Source organism: Netta rufina, assembly GCF_964035555.1.
Source record: "Netta rufina genome assembly, chromosome: 37".
Lineage (NCBI taxonomy): Eukaryota > Metazoa > Chordata > Aves > Anseriformes > Anatidae > Netta > Netta rufina.
Window position 1 is genome coordinate 479,251 of NC_140161.1, and position 14,563 is coordinate 493,813.

Consider the following 14,563-nt stretch of genomic DNA (forward strand, 5'->3'; position numbering starts at 1 on the left):
CGTGTTGTGACGTCACCGCCCCTCTCCTCCAATCCCCCCCCAGGCTGCTGCTGGAGGGGGCGGGGCGGCCAGAAGGGGCGGAGCTTCTGGAGCTCCTCCCCCGGCCCCGCCCCGCGCGGCGGTGGCCCGCCTCTTCCGGGTGGCGCTGGGTGAGTGGGCGGGGCCGGGCCTCAAAGGGAGGGGGCGTGGCTTGTAGCAGGCCCCGCCCCCTGACGCTTGGCCCCGCCCCCTGGCAGAGCTCTGCGCCGCCGGTTGGCTGCGGCTGACCCAGCCCCGCCCCTTCGCGCCCATTGGGCTCAGCCCCGGGCCCCCGCCCCCCCGCCCGCGGAGGAATAGAGGAGGGGGCGTGGCCTCGGCGTGACTCCGCCCACTCCCGTCTTTTATTGGCCGCCGGCGGGCGATGATGTCTCGGAGGGGGCGGGGCCGAAGAGGGCGTGGCGCAGGCGGGGCGGCGTCGGGGGGCGGGAGCTGCTCCAAGGCCCCGCCCACAAGCTCGGGGCTCCGCCCCCAGGCGTGGCGCAGCAGCGAGACCACGCCCACCTCCAGCTCTGGGGGGGCGGGGACACGGCGGGAGGACACGCCCACTCCGGGGGATGCCCACGCCCACCGCGACCCCGCCCCATGGAGACCACACCCATGTGGGGAAGCCCCGCCCCGTTTTAGGCTCCGCCCCCCGACCCTGCCCCACAGATCCCAGCCCCACAGCTCCCCATGGATCCCACCCCATAGCCCCCAGCCCCACGGATCCATCCCAGCCCCATAGATTCTGCCCCCCATAAACCCTATGGATCCTGCCCCACATGTTCCAGCCCCACAGACCCCAGCCCCACACCCCCCTGCCCCATAGATCTGCACCCCATAGCCCCCAGCCCCATAGAATCCCCCCAGCCCCACATCTCCCAGCCCCACAACCACCCCCAGTGCCCCATAACCACCCCCCAACCCCCCCCCCAGCCCCACAGATCCCGCCCCACACCCCCTGCCCCATAGATCCATCCCAGCCCCATAGATCCCCCCCCCCCCCCCCCCCACCTGCGGCAGGGTCCCGGTGCCGACGAATCCCCGCAGGGCTCTGGGCAGCGCCCCCAGGAAGGGCTCCAGCTGCGGGGGGCGGGGACAGGGGTCACAGGCCACGCCCCCTCCGCCTTCAGGCCCCGCCCCCCTCCCCCCGCGAGGCCCCGCCCACCTCCTCTCGGGGCAGCCCCAGCAGGAACTCGGCCACGGCCACGCCCTCCTCCTGCGCCTCGGCCAATGGCAGCGCCGGCAGCAGCAGCGACAGCGCCTGGGGGCGGGGCCAGGGCAGACCACGCCCCCCGTCGTTAGCCACGCCCCCTCCCGTTGACCCCGCCCCCCCTTTACACCCCCACACAACCCATGGCCCCACCCACCCCCTAGGCCCCGCCCAGCACAATTGGCCACGCCCCCACCAAACCACACTCGCCGTTTAAACCACGCCCCCTCCCGCTTAGCCCGCCCCCTCCTCACCCCCCTCCCTCACCTTTAGGCCCCTCCCTTCCCGCTCAGACCCCTCCCCAAGCCCCTCCCACTCCCTTTAGGCCCCTCCCCCTTTATTTAAGCCCCTCCCCTTTCCCTAACCCCTCCCCCTCCCTTTTTAACCCCTCCCCCTTCCCTCCCAAGCCGCGCCCCTCCCTCCTTAAGCCCCTCCCACCCCCTTTAAGCCCCTCCCTTAGGCCCCTCCCCACCCCCACCTCCTCCCCCCTCTCCCCCTCCCGCCCTCCCCAGGCCCCTCCCCCCGTGAGGCCCCGCCCCCTTTAGGCCCCGCCCACCTGCCGTGCCGGTAGCCCCGCCCCGTGCCTGGCCAGGGCCCCGCAGGCGTTGTCCCGGGCCCTGCCCGGCCCCTCCCTGCCCAGCGCCTCCCGCACGGCCGCCAGCCCCGGCCACGCCCCCAGCGCGTCAAGGAAAAAAGGGGCGGGGCTGAAGGGTTGCTAGGCGACGGGGGCGGGGCCTGAGCGGTTGCTAAGCAACAGGGGAGGGGCTTGAGAGTGTTGCTAGGGAACGGGGGGGGAGGGAGGGGCACTAGGACCCAGGGGGTGGGAGGGGGAGGGGGCGTGGCCTCGCTGTGGGTTGCTAGGCAACGGGGGGCGTGGTCAGGGAGGGCCGTTAGAGCACAGGGGGGTTGCTGGGGAACGGGGGGGGTGTGGCCAGGGAACTGGGGGCGTGGCCAAGGGAGCCGTTAAGGGTTGCTAGGCAACCAGGGGGCGTGGCCAGGGAAGCAGGGGGCGTGGCCAAGGGGGCCGTTAGAACCCAGAGGGGGTTGCTAGGCAACAGGGGGCGTGTCCTCCTCCCTGGCAGGGGTTGCTAGGCAACCAGGGGCACCCACCCCTCCTGCCCCGCCCCCTCCCGCCCCGTTGCCATGGCTCCGGGCTGTGCCCCGCCCCCTCTCCGCCCCGTTGCCATGGATACGGGCTGTGCCCCGCCCCCTTCCCCGCCCCCGTTGATGGATACGGGCTGTGCCCCGCCACCGTTGGCGGCCAGGCGGCCCAGGCTGCAGAGGGCGTTGCCGCGCACCTCGGGGTGGGGGTCGCGGGCGGCGGCCGCCAGGGCGGGGCCGAGGCGGGGCAGCAGGGATGAGGCCACGCCCCCCGCCAGGGCCCCGCCCACCTCGCCCAGCATGGCGGCCGACCCAGGAGCGCTGCGGGAGGTCCCCGCGCTGCCCAAAGAAAGGGGGCGTGGTCAATGTGGTGACATCACCAGGCCCCGCCCACCCCCCAAACCCTGATCACGTGACCTCACCAGGCAGGCCAGCATGGGGGGCAGGGCGGCGGCGAAGGCCACGCCCCCTTCCGGCCCCGCCTGCCAGCGCCGCCAGCCCCCTCCCCCGCCAGCTCCCGCAGCTCCGCCGCCGCCTCCACCTATGGGAAGGCCACTTCCGGGTCACGTGACCGCCCCCCGGCCACCTGGCCCCGCCCCCCACCCCCCCGAGGCCCCGCCCACGTCACCTGCTCCTCCCCCTCCTCCTCCTCCTCCGCGCCTGGCTGCAGGCAGGCGATCTGCGGGGCGGAAAGCGGCAGGAATTGGCCCAAAATGCCCCAAAAATGGGCTATAACCTCCCATGAGCCCCGCCCCATCCCCTAAGCCCCGCCCCCAGCCTCAAACCACGCCCCTTGCCCTCCTAAACCCCGCCCCTTGGCTCTAAACCCCACCCCCAGCCTTAAAACCCCGCCCCCTTCCTTTAAACCACGCCCCCTTGCTCTAAGCTCCGCCCCCAGCTCAAAACCCCACCCCCTGCTTCCCCAAACCCCACCCCTTTCCCTTTAAACCCCGCCCACTTTTATTAAACCCCACCCCTTCCACCCAAGCCCCGCCCACCAACCCCCAAACCCCTCCCCTTCCTCTAAACCACGCCCCTTTTTCCTTTAAATCCCAGTCCTCGTCCCTAAGCCCCGCCCACCAAGCCCAAACCCCGCCCCCAGCCCTCAAACTCCGCCCCCCATCTCCCAGGCCCCGCCCCCACCTTCCCGGCGATGACGTCAGCCAGCAGGCAGCCAATGGCGGGCAGCAGCTCGGGCGGGGGGGGCGGAGCCAAGGGCCCGGCCCAGCCCCCCCAGCGCCCCCCCGCACCGGCCCCGCCCCCGGCTCCTCCCTCACCGCCCGCGTCAGCGCCTGCAGGGCTGGGGGGGACCCAAAAGCGCTGCAATTAGACCCAAAAAACCGGCCCGAGACACACGGAGCCGTCCTGGAGAGCCCGAAATGGACGGAAATGGACCCAAACCCACTCAAAGTGACCCAAAAATGGCCCCAAATCCACACAAAATGACCCCAAATGGCCCAAAATTTACAAAAATGGCCCCAAATCCAAAATGACCCCAAATGGCCCCAAATTTACCAAAGAGGCCCCAAATCCACCCAAAATGAGCCAAATTAATCCAAATCCACCCAAAATGGCCCCAAATGGCTCCGATTCTACCCCAAATTGCCCCAAATCCTCTCAAAATGCCCCAAACCTGCCCCAAATGGCCCCAAATCCCCCCAAAATCTCCCCCAAACCCCGAAACTGCCCCAAACAGCCCCAAACCGGGGGTTGGGGGCGGGGCAGGGGGCGGGGCCTCACCTTCCTTGGGGGCGTGGCCTCGCGCTCGCCCCGCCCCCAGGCAGAGGCTGCCCAGGGCCTGGTAGGCGGCGGCGCGGACGTCGGCCAATGGGAACTGAGGGGGGGCGATGACGTCATCAGGGGGGGGCGGTGACGTCATCGCTAGGGCGTGACGTCATCGCCCCGGGTGTGACGTCACGGAAAGGGGGCGGGGCCTCACCGCCAGCAGCCCCATCACCGCCTCCAGGCTGGGGTCCAGGTAGGGCAGGAAGGCGGCGCTGGGAAACCAGTACGGACCAGTAAGGACCAGTATGGACCAGTATGGACCAGTACGGCCCCAGGGGCTTCCCAGTATGGACCAGTCAGCCCCCAGTCCCATCCCAGTGCCTCCCAGTACAGCCCAGTGCCTCCCAGTATGGCCCACTAGCCCTCCCAGTCCCCCCCAGTCCCCCCCAGTCCCCTCCCAGTCCCCCCCAGTCCCCTCCCAGTCCCTCCCAGTCCCCCCCAGTGTCCCCCAGTCCCCTCCCAGTCCCTCCCAGTCCCCCCCAGTCCCCCCCAGTCCCCTCCCAGTCCCTCCCAGTATCCCCCAGTCCCCCCCAGTCCCCTCCCGGCCCCTCCCAGTCCCCCCCAGTTACCCGCTGTGCTCCGCGATCTCCCCCAGGGCCTCGCAGGCGTCCTCCACCTCGGCCGCGTAGGCTCCGCCCACCTCCACCCTGGGGGGCGTGGTCAGTGAGGGGGGCGTGACCAACCGAGGCCACACCCCCTCCGCACCAAGCCCCGCCCCCTCACTCGATTAGCTCCTCCTCCTCCTCGCTGCTGACGTCATCGTCCATTGGCTCCGCCCCCTCCTCATCATCGTCGTCATCAAAGAGCAGGAACGAATCAGGAGCCTCCGAGGCCGCCTGGGTGGGGCCAGAGGAAGGCCACGCCCCCGTCAGCAGGCCACGCCCCCCCGATGCCATTTTGGGGAGGGAGAAGGGGCAGAAAAGGAGCAATAAAAGGGCCAAAAAGGGCGATTTTGGGGGTTTTGGGGGGATTTTGGGGGGTTTTGGGGGTTTCGAGGCCCCCCCAGAGGATTTTGGGGGGTTTTAAGGCCCCTCCCAAATAAATTTTAGGGGTTTCAAGGCCCCCCGGACATTTTGGGGGGGGGGTTCAGGAGTTTTAGGTGGTTTTAAGGCCCTCCCCAATTGGCTTTTGGGGGTTTCAAGGCCCCCCCCATGGACATTTTTGGGGTTTCAAGACCCCCCCAGTTGGGATTTGGTGGTTTCAAGGCCCCCCCAATGTCCGTTTTGTGGGTTTCAAGGCCCCCCAAGGACCATTTTGGGGGTTTCAAGGCCCCCCCCAATACATTTTTTGGGGTCCCCGCCCCCCCCCAGCCACACTTTTGGGGTCCCGGGCAGGTTTTTGGGTGTTTTTGGGTGTTTTTGGGGTGTTTTTGGGGACTCACCGGGGGGGGCGGCCGGCGCAGGGCCCCCAGCAGGAGGGGGAGGAGGGGGGGCAGCAGCGGCCCCGCCCCCTCCCCCAGCGCCTCGGCCACGGCCGCCGCCAGCGAGAACCTGGGGGCGGGGCCAGAGGGGGCGTGGTCACAGGGGGCGTGGTCAGGGGCGGGGCCAAAGGGGGTGGGGGACAAGGGGGGTGGGGTTAAATAGGTTGGGGGAAGGGGGTGGGGTTAAAGGGGGGCGTGGTCAGTTGGGGCGGAACTAAAGGGGTGTGGTGGAGTGGGCGTGGCCAAAGGGGGCGTGGTCAAAATGGGGCGGGGTTAGGGGAAGGGAAGGGGGAGGAGAGGGGGATTTGGGGGGAATTCGGGGGGTTTTGGGGGTGGGTTTGGGGCATTTTGGGGTCTTTTTTGGGTACCTGGGAACAACTGGGGCTGTCAGGGTGGGATTTTGGGGTGAATTTGGGGGATTTTGGGTACCTGTGGGCTAACTGTGAGTATCAGAGGGGCATTTTGGGGTGTTTTGGGACCATTTTGGGGTGCTTTGGGGCCATTTTGGGGCCCTTTTTAGGGCATTTTGGGTACCTGGGCACAACCAGGGGTGTTGGAGGGATATTTTGGGGTGAATTTAGAGGATTTTGGGTACCTGGGGGCTAATTGTGAGTATCAGAGGGCCATTTGGGGGGTGTTTGGGGCCATTTTGGGGCCATTTGGGGCCATTTTGGTGCCCTTTTTGGGGCCTTTGTGGTACCTGGGTGTAACCGGGGGGGTCGGGGTGGGATTTTGGGGTGAATCTGGGGGATTTGGGGCACTCACAGCACGCGGCGCCCCTCGGGCTCGTCCTCCTCCTGCGCCAGCCTCAGCGCCAGCTCCAGCCCCGGCAGCAGCCCCGGCCCCGCCACCGCCCCCCCCAGCGCCCCCAAAACCTCTGGGGGGGCACGGGAGGGTCAGGGGGGGCCCCAAAAAGAGAGGAATTCGCCCCAAAACCTCCCCCAGATCCCCCCCGAGTCCCTCGATCCCACCCCAAAATGCTGGGGGGGCTCCCAACCCCGATACGGCCCCAAATCCCATTGCCCCCCCCCCATTTTGGGGCTCCCCCAACCCCCCCCAAAGACCCCAAACCCGCGGTTTTTCACCCCAAAACTCACCCAGGGCCTGTAGGGTCAGGGCGCGGGCCGGGGGGGGTCCCGGGGGGGCTGCAGGAGGGGGCTCAGCGCCGCCAGGATGCGACCCCCGTGGGGCTGCAACAGGGGACCCGCCGCCCCCGCTGGGGTACGGGGTCAGGTGTAGGGTCGGGGGGTTATGGGGTCACGGGGGGGGGATTTGGGGCCATTTTGTGCCACTTTAGGGCATTTCGGGGCGACTTTTGGCCATTTGGGGGCCATTTGGGGCCATTTCGGGGCATTTGGGGGGCATTTTGGGTGGATTTGGGGCCATTTGGGGCATATTTGGGACCATTTTTGACCATTTGGGGGCCATTTCAAGGTACTTGGGGCCACATGGGGTTGATTTTGGGTTGATTGGGGGCCATTTTGGGGCCATTTTTGGCCATTTGGTGCCATTTCGGGGGTACTTGGGGTCATTTGGGGTTGATTTGGGGCCATTTTGGGGCACTCAGGGACACATGAGGTGGATTTGGGGGCAATTTCAGGGTATTTGGGGCCATTTGGGGTTGATTTGGGTGTGCTTGGGGCCATTTGGGGCCATATTTGACCAATTCAGGACCATTTTGGGTCATTTTGGGCAGATTTGGGGCCATTTTGGGGTATTTTGGGGCATTTGGGGCCATTTGGGATTGATTTTGGGGCAATTTCAGGGCATTTTGGGTCCATCTGGGGTTGCTTTGGGTGTACTTGGGGCCATTTTTGACCATTTCGGGGCCATTTCGGGGCCATTTTTCACCATTTTGGGGTCCTCGGGGCCGGGCGGGGTGGATTTTGGGTCAATTCCGGGGCATTTTGGGGCTCACCCAGCGTGTGCAGGGCGCTGAGCGCCAGCTCGGTGCGGGGGGGTCCCAGCGCCCCCAGCAGCGCCCCCAGCAGCGGCTCCAGCAGCGGCTCCAGCCCCTCGCCTGGGGGGGGGGGGGGGGGCAAAAATTGGGGGACCCCCCCCTCGGGGGAGACCCCCCCCGACCCCAAAGACCCCCCCAATATTTGGGGACACCCCCCGGGGCTCCCCTCCCCCCCCAGGAGTTCCCCCTTCCCCCATTAATTTAGGGACCCCCCCATAATTTGGGGACCCCCCCCAATAAATTTAAGGACCCCCCCCTTATATTTGGGGACCCCCCCCAAATTTTAGGACCCCCCCCTAATATTTTAGGGACCCCCCCAATATTTAGGGACCCCCCCCAATATTTTGGGGACCCCCAAATTTGGGCCCCCCCCCACCTGCGCTCTCCACCAGTGCCTCCAGTACAAACCAGCTCCGGGGCCCCCCCAGTGCCGCCAGCGCCCCCGGCAGCGCCTCCAGGGCCAGCGCCCCCGCCTCGGGCTGCACCAGTACAGACCAGTATGAACCAGTACGAACCAGTATGAACCAATACAAAACAGTACGGCCCAGTATAAACCAGTCTGAACCAGTATGGGCCGCCCACTCCCCCCCAGAGCGCCCCCTGGGCCTCCCAGTAAAGATTAGAGCCCTCCCAGTATGGCCCAGTATGGCCCAGTATGGACTGGGAAGCTCCCAGTATGAATTTGGAAGCTCCCAGTGCATCCCAGTATGGCGTGGGACCCTCCCAGTATGACCAGTACCCTCCCAGTGCCTCCCAGTGCTCCCAGTGCCCCCCCAGCCCTGTCCCAGTCCCTCCCAGTTCCCTCCCAGTGCCTCCCAGTGCCCCCCCAGCCCCTCCCAGCCCCCTCCCAGTTCCCTCCCAGTGCCCCCCCGGCCCTTCCCAGTGCTTCCCAGTGCTCCCAGTACCTGCAGGCACTCGTCCAGGCTCCGCAGGGCGCAGGCGGCCGCCCCCCGCACCATCCCCTCGGGGTCCCCCAGGCCCCCCCGCAGCGCCCCCAGCACCGGGGACAGGTACCTGGGGGGGGAAATGGGGTCAGACCCCCAAAAAAACCCAAATCCACCCCAAAATGACCCAAATCCCCATAAAAATGCCCCAAATCACCTTAAAAAGACCCCAAACCTCCCCAAAATCCCATTAACGCACCCCAAATTGACCCAAATCCCCCTAATATGCCCCAACCCCCCCCCAAATCCCCTTAAACCACCCCAATATGCCCCAAATCCCCCCAAAATTGCCCCAAATCCCCCCCAAATGCCCCAAATTCCCCCTGAAAGGCCCCAAATCCCCCCAAAATCCAATTAAAGCACCCCAAATTGACCCAAATCTCCTCAAATTGCCCCAAATCCTCCCCCAAATCCCATTAAACCTCCCCAAAATGCCCCAAATGCCCCCAAAATGCCACAAAAACCACCCAAAATCGCCCCAAAACCCCTTCAAATCTGCGTTTTGCCCAAAACCGCCGTTTTTCGCCCCAAAGCACTCACCTCCTGCGCAGGACCCCCCCCGCAGCCGTCGCCAAGCGCCCCCAGCCCCAGCAGCCCCCCCTTGCGCTCCCAGGCCCGGGGGCTCCTCAGCGCCGGCTCCAGCAGCGGCACCTGCGGGACCACTCCCCCTTTAACCAAAACCTGGCTTTTTCACCCCAAAACGCAGCGCCCGGAAACGAAATCCCCCCCCCATTCAGCACCAAAACCCCCAGTTTTAACCGGAAATTCCCGGTTTTTAACCAAAAAGCCCACATTTTTTACCCAAAAATCTCGTGTTTTAACCCCAAACCCCACATTTTTAACCTAAAACACTTGTTTTTAACCCAAAACTCCAGCTTAAAACCAAACCCCCAAATTTAACCCAAACCTCACTGTTTTAACACCAAACTCACGATTTTTACCCCAAATTCCTCATTCTTAACCTAAATCCCACACTTCTTGACCTAAAACCTGTTTTTTACCCCCAAACCCTGCGTTTTTAATGTAAAACCCAGAATTTTACCCCAAAACTCTGCATTTTTCACCCCAAACTCCCCTTTTTTTACCCAAAAATTGATTTTTTAACCCCAAACTCATCATTTTAACCTAAAACACCATATTTTTAATCTAAAGCCCACGATTTTCACCCAAAACCGCACATTTTTACCCCAAAACCCCAAGTTTTTGCCCCAAATCCCCTTTTTTCAACGCCCCCAGACACAAAATCCCCATTTTTTTGCCCCAAAATGCGTCCTCACCAGCTCCTTCAGCAGCTTCTCGGGGGGCAGCCCCTGCGCCAGCGCGTTCAGCACCTGTGGGACCCCAAAATCGGCCAAATTCACCCCAAAACGAAGACGGGGGGAAAAGACCCCAAAACGGGGTAAAAAAACCCAAAACGTTAAAATCCCCAAAAGGCTAAAAACTCCCAAAATGAACCAAAATCCCCCCTGAAAGAGTAAAACCCCCAAAACGAGCAAAACCCCTCCAAATGACCCAAAACCCCCCAAATTAACCAAAACCCCCAAAATTAACAAACCCCCCAAAAACACCCAAAATGCCCCAAAACGCCCCAAAACCCCATCCCCCCCGAACCTCCCCTATTCCCTTAACCCCCCCCCACCCCCTCCCATCCCCAAAAAGGCCGGAATTTGCCCCAAAACCTGGGCGGCCGCGTGGCGGGGGCTGGGCCCCCCCCGGGAGCCTTCGTCCCCCCCCGGCTCCTCCTCATCCTCGGGGTCCGGGCGCTGGGGGGGGGCGCAGAGGGGGCCCAGGAGCCCCCCCAGGAGCACCCCCAGCAGCCCCCCCCGCAGCAGGGCCTGGGAACCAGTACGGACCAGTAAGAACCAGTACAAACCAGTATAAAACAGTATAAACCATTAAGAACCCATATAAACCAGTAAAACCAGTACAAACCAGTATAAGGCAAACCAGTATAAATCGCTATAAAGCAGTATAAACCAGTAACAACCAGTACGAACCAGTAAGAACCAATAAAAACCAGTAAAAAACTGTGTAAACCACTATAAACCAGTACAAACCAGTATGAACCACTATAAACCAGTATGGACCAGTATGGAGTGGCAAAAGGGGACCCCACCCCACTGGGACACCCCCCCGGGTCGCACAAGGGCGGCCTGCTCCCCTCCCAGTGCCTCCCAGTATAAACCAGTAAGCTCCCAGTAACCGCCCAGTATAAACCAGTCCCTCCCAGTCCCTCCCAGTTCCCCCAAACCCCTCCCAGTATATCCCAGTAACCCCCAATACCCCTCCCAGTCCCCCCCAGTCTCCCCCAGTCCCTCCCAGTATATCCCAGTCCCTCCCAGTACGCACGCGGGGCCGCTGCTGGGCGAGGAATCCGAGGGTCGCCAGCGCCCGAGCCCTGAGGGCGTGGCCTCGCGCCGAGTCCCCGCCCACCTGCCAGAAGGGGGCGTGGCTTAGCGGCCCCGCCCACTCGAACCACGCCCCCCCCCCTTTCCCTTAAGCCCCGCCCCCTCCGGGGGTCACCTGCAGGCAGAGGTCGAGCAGGGGGCGGAGGTCAAAGGTCACGGCCCCGGGGGCGGCCGCCAGGAGCTCGTCCAGGACCTCCAGGGCGTCGGCACCGCGCTCCTGGGGGGGGATTAATTAATTAGGGGGTCGTTAATTAATTAGGGGGTCATTAATTAATTAGGGGGTCATTAATTAATTAGGGGGTCATTAATTAATTAGGGGGTCATTAATTAATTAGGGGGTCATTAATTAATTAGGGGGTCATTAATTAATTAATTAGGGGGTCATTAATTAATTAATTAGGGGGTCATTAATTAATTAATTAGGGGGTGGTTAATTAATTAATTAGGGGGTGGTTAATTAATTAATTAGGGGGTCATTAACTAATTGGGGGGGAGGGTGATTAATTGGGGGGGGTAATTAGTTCACGGGGGCCTCGAAACCGGTGTTTTGGGGGAAGAAAAGGGTGGGGGGGGCCTTGAAACCGACATAAATGGCGGTATTTGCCCTCAAAATGGGGATATCGGACCATAAAATGGTGATTTTTACCCCAAAATCGTGGTATTCAGCCCCCAAATGGCAATATTTTACCCCAAAATGGAAGTATTTATCCTAAAATAGTGTTATTGTACCCCAAAATGGTGATAATTACCCCAAAATGGTGCAAGAAGCCCCAAAATCGTGGTATTTAGCCCCAAAATCGCCCCAAAACAATGCAGGAAACCTCGAAAACCCCAAAAATGCCCCAAAATCACCCTAAAAAATAAGCGGAGGGGAGCAAAATTTATGGGGAGCCTCGAAACCACCGAAAAGGCCCCAAAATGTGCATTTTTGCCCCAAATTGGTGTTTTTCACCCCAAAACTCACCTCATCGGCGTCGATCAGCGTGCGCAGAGCCCTCAGGATGTCGGGGACCAGCGACCGCAGCAGCTCCTGGGGTTGGATTTTGGGACGAAAAAGTCACTTTTTTGTTAAATTAGAAAGAAAGATTTTTGTGGCATTCAAAAAAAATACACATTTTACCCCATAAAATATTATTTAAAACCCCAAAAGTCACAAATTCGGGTTATTTTGAGCCCTCTATTATAGAAAACCTGAAACTGTTTTCATGGGGATCCTCAAAACTGCCTTTTTGGGGCAAAAACCAGCATTTTTGTGCCAAGAGCGGCCTCGAAACTGCCGTTTTCTTGTCCCTAGGACAACTTTGGGGCTAAAAAAGGCCGGTTTGGGAAACCCGAGGGGCCCTGAAACCACCAAAACCTTGCGGGGGAGCCCCGAAACTGCCATAACTTTATAGGGGGGGGCCTAAAACCGCCTAAACTTTATGGGGGGGCCTTGAAACCACCATAATTCTATAGGGGAAACCCCAAAACCACCATAACTTTATAGGGGGAACCCTGAAACCGCCATAATTCTACAGGGGAGCCTTGAAACCACCATAACTTTATAGGGGTGGCCTTGAAACCCCAATAACTTTATAGGGGGAGCCCCGAAACCGCCATAACTCCATACAGGGGACCCCGAAACCCCCGTAACTTTTTTGGGGGGCCCCGAAACCGCCACTCACCGTGTGGGCGTCCCCCAGCGTGGCCGCCAGCCCCCCCAGGGCGCGCAGGGCGTAGGCGAGGGTGCTGGGGGGCGCCCCGGGCTCCAGCCCCCCCCGGCACAGCGCGGCCAGGGCGGGGCCGTGGGGGGCCAGCGCCGGGGGGGCGTCCTCCAGCGCCGCGCTCAGCACCAGCAGGGACACCTGGGGGCGGGGGGGCCTTGAAACCGACATTTGGGACCCCCCCACACCCAAAACCCCTTGAAACCGGCCCCTCCCAAGTCGTTATGGGGGAAAATTGGGGGAAATTGGGGGGTGGGGAGCCTTGAAACCACCCTTTATAGTAAAAATAAGGGAAATGGGATCGGGGGAGCCTTGAAACTGACATTTGGGGACCTCCCCTCCCAAAAAAAACTCTACTAATCACCCTCTCCCATCTCATTTTGGGCTAAATTGGGGGAAAATGGGGAGTGGGGAGCCTCGAAACCGCCATTTACCCACCTCCCTCCCCCAAACTCCCTAGAAACCGCCCCTCCCGCCCGGTTTTGGGGTAAATTTGGGGGGAAAACGGGTTTTTGGGGGTCCCGAAACCGCCCTTACCTCCTTCCGCCGGGGGTCACGGGCCGCCCCCTGCACCCAGGCCCCCAGGGGTCCCCAGGAGCCGACCCCCCCCCGGCGCAGCACCAGGGCCGCCAGCTGGGCCAGCGCCACCACCACTGCATGCCTGGGGGGGGGGGGCAAGGGGGGGCCTTGAAACCGCCGCCGATTTCGCAGGGGAGCCCCAAAACCTCCAAAATTTGGAGTGGGGTCCCCCGAAACCGCTGTGGGTTTCAGGGGGAGCCCCGAAACCGGCAAAATTTGGGTGGGGAGCCCCAAAACTGCCATGATTTTCTTTTGGAGGGGGCCTTAAAACCGACAAAATTTGGCAGTGGGAGCCCCGAAACCGCCCAAATTTTCAGGGTGGGGTCCTCGAAACCGCCACCAGTGCCTGTACTCACTCTGTCTCCCGCTCCAAGGCTTCGGCCAATAGGGTGGGGAGCCTGAAATTTGGGAGGGGCGTGGCTTAGGCTTGGCCCCGCCCCCTCCGCCATGTAGCCCCGCCCCCCTGGCACCCACCTCTGTCGCAGGTCGGGGTCGAGGCGCCGCCAACGCCCCAAAAGTCGACGGCGGAGCAGCACCGCAGCCAGCTGCCGGACCTGGGGGGGCCCCGAAACCGACAAAATTTAGGTGGAGGGGCCCCGAAACCCCCAAATTTGGGTGGGCAGCCCCAAAAAAACAGCGAAATTTGGACAGGGGAGGCCTGAAAATTGATGTGGGGGCACTGGGGGGGCCTGAAAACTGATCTACAAGGATTTGGGGGGCCTTGAAACTGACATTTAAGATCTTGGGGGTCCTGAAACTGACACGTGGGGACTCGGGGGGCCTGGAAACCGCCCTGTGGAGATTTGGGGGGCCCAGAAACCGCCATGTGGGCACCTGGGGGGCCTCAAAACTGACGTTTAGGACCTTGGGGGTCCTGAAACCGCCATGCAGGGACCCGGGGGACCTCGAAACCGCCACGTGGTGATGGGGGGGCCCCGAAACCGCCATTTAGGCCCCTGGGGCGCCTGGAAACCGCCTCACCTGCGGGCGGGGGGCGCTGCCCAGGAGCTCCCCGAGCCCGGCCGGGGCCCGGGGGTCGGCGAAGGCCTCGCGGAGGCGGGCGGTGGCCTAAAAGGGGGGGGGGGTTAGGACACGTGACCCGTCACGTGGCGCGTCACGTGGCCGGTCACGCGGCCCCGCGGCCGGTACCCGTCGGATGCCGTCGCTGTCGGGCTCCAGCAGCGCCTCCAGCAGCGCCTCCAGCTCGGGCGCCGCCATCTTGGGGAAGGGCGGAAGCAGGGGGCGGCTTCCGGCGGATGCGGCCGCTCTGGGCGGAGCGGCTCCGAGGTCTTAAGGGGGCGATGCCGGGAGCGAGCGGCACTTAAAAGGGCGATGTCGCAGCGGGGGCCCGCACGGGTTCTTAAGGAGGCAACAGCGAGTAGGGCCCACCCCAACCCTTAAAAGGGCAACGCTCACTCTAACCTAATTCCCT

At 62.9% G+C, this 14,563-nt stretch overlaps 1 protein-coding gene across 1 annotated transcript; it reads right to left on the bottom strand.

The window, feature by feature from the left end:
* Positions 1 to 12: 12 nt before the first annotated feature.
* IPO4 (importin 4) lies at positions 13 to 14,362 on the bottom strand (the record flags this gene model as incomplete). Its single annotated transcript, XM_084304251.1, is given in 34 exon segments — positions 13 to 548; positions 984 to 1,101; positions 1,187 to 1,282; positions 1,788 to 1,903; positions 2,381 to 2,397; positions 2,483 to 2,643; positions 2,645 to 2,671; positions 2,750 to 2,873; positions 2,961 to 3,011; positions 3,476 to 3,632; positions 4,073 to 4,166; positions 4,272 to 4,329; positions 4,687 to 4,764; positions 4,841 to 4,953; positions 5,499 to 5,607; positions 6,303 to 6,414; positions 6,635 to 6,753; positions 7,340 to 7,400; positions 7,456 to 7,557; positions 7,874 to 7,976; positions 8,403 to 8,511; positions 8,982 to 9,001; positions 9,003 to 9,092; positions 9,719 to 9,772; positions 10,121 to 10,276; positions 10,791 to 10,874; positions 10,965 to 11,066; positions 11,814 to 11,879; positions 12,514 to 12,693; positions 13,090 to 13,213; positions 13,488 to 13,529; positions 13,606 to 13,685; positions 14,113 to 14,199; positions 14,281 to 14,362. Coding segments are annotated over 34 exon segments (3,615 nt in total). The 5' UTR covers positions 14,350 to 14,362.
* Between the last annotated feature and the right edge of the window lie 201 nt (positions 14,363 to 14,563).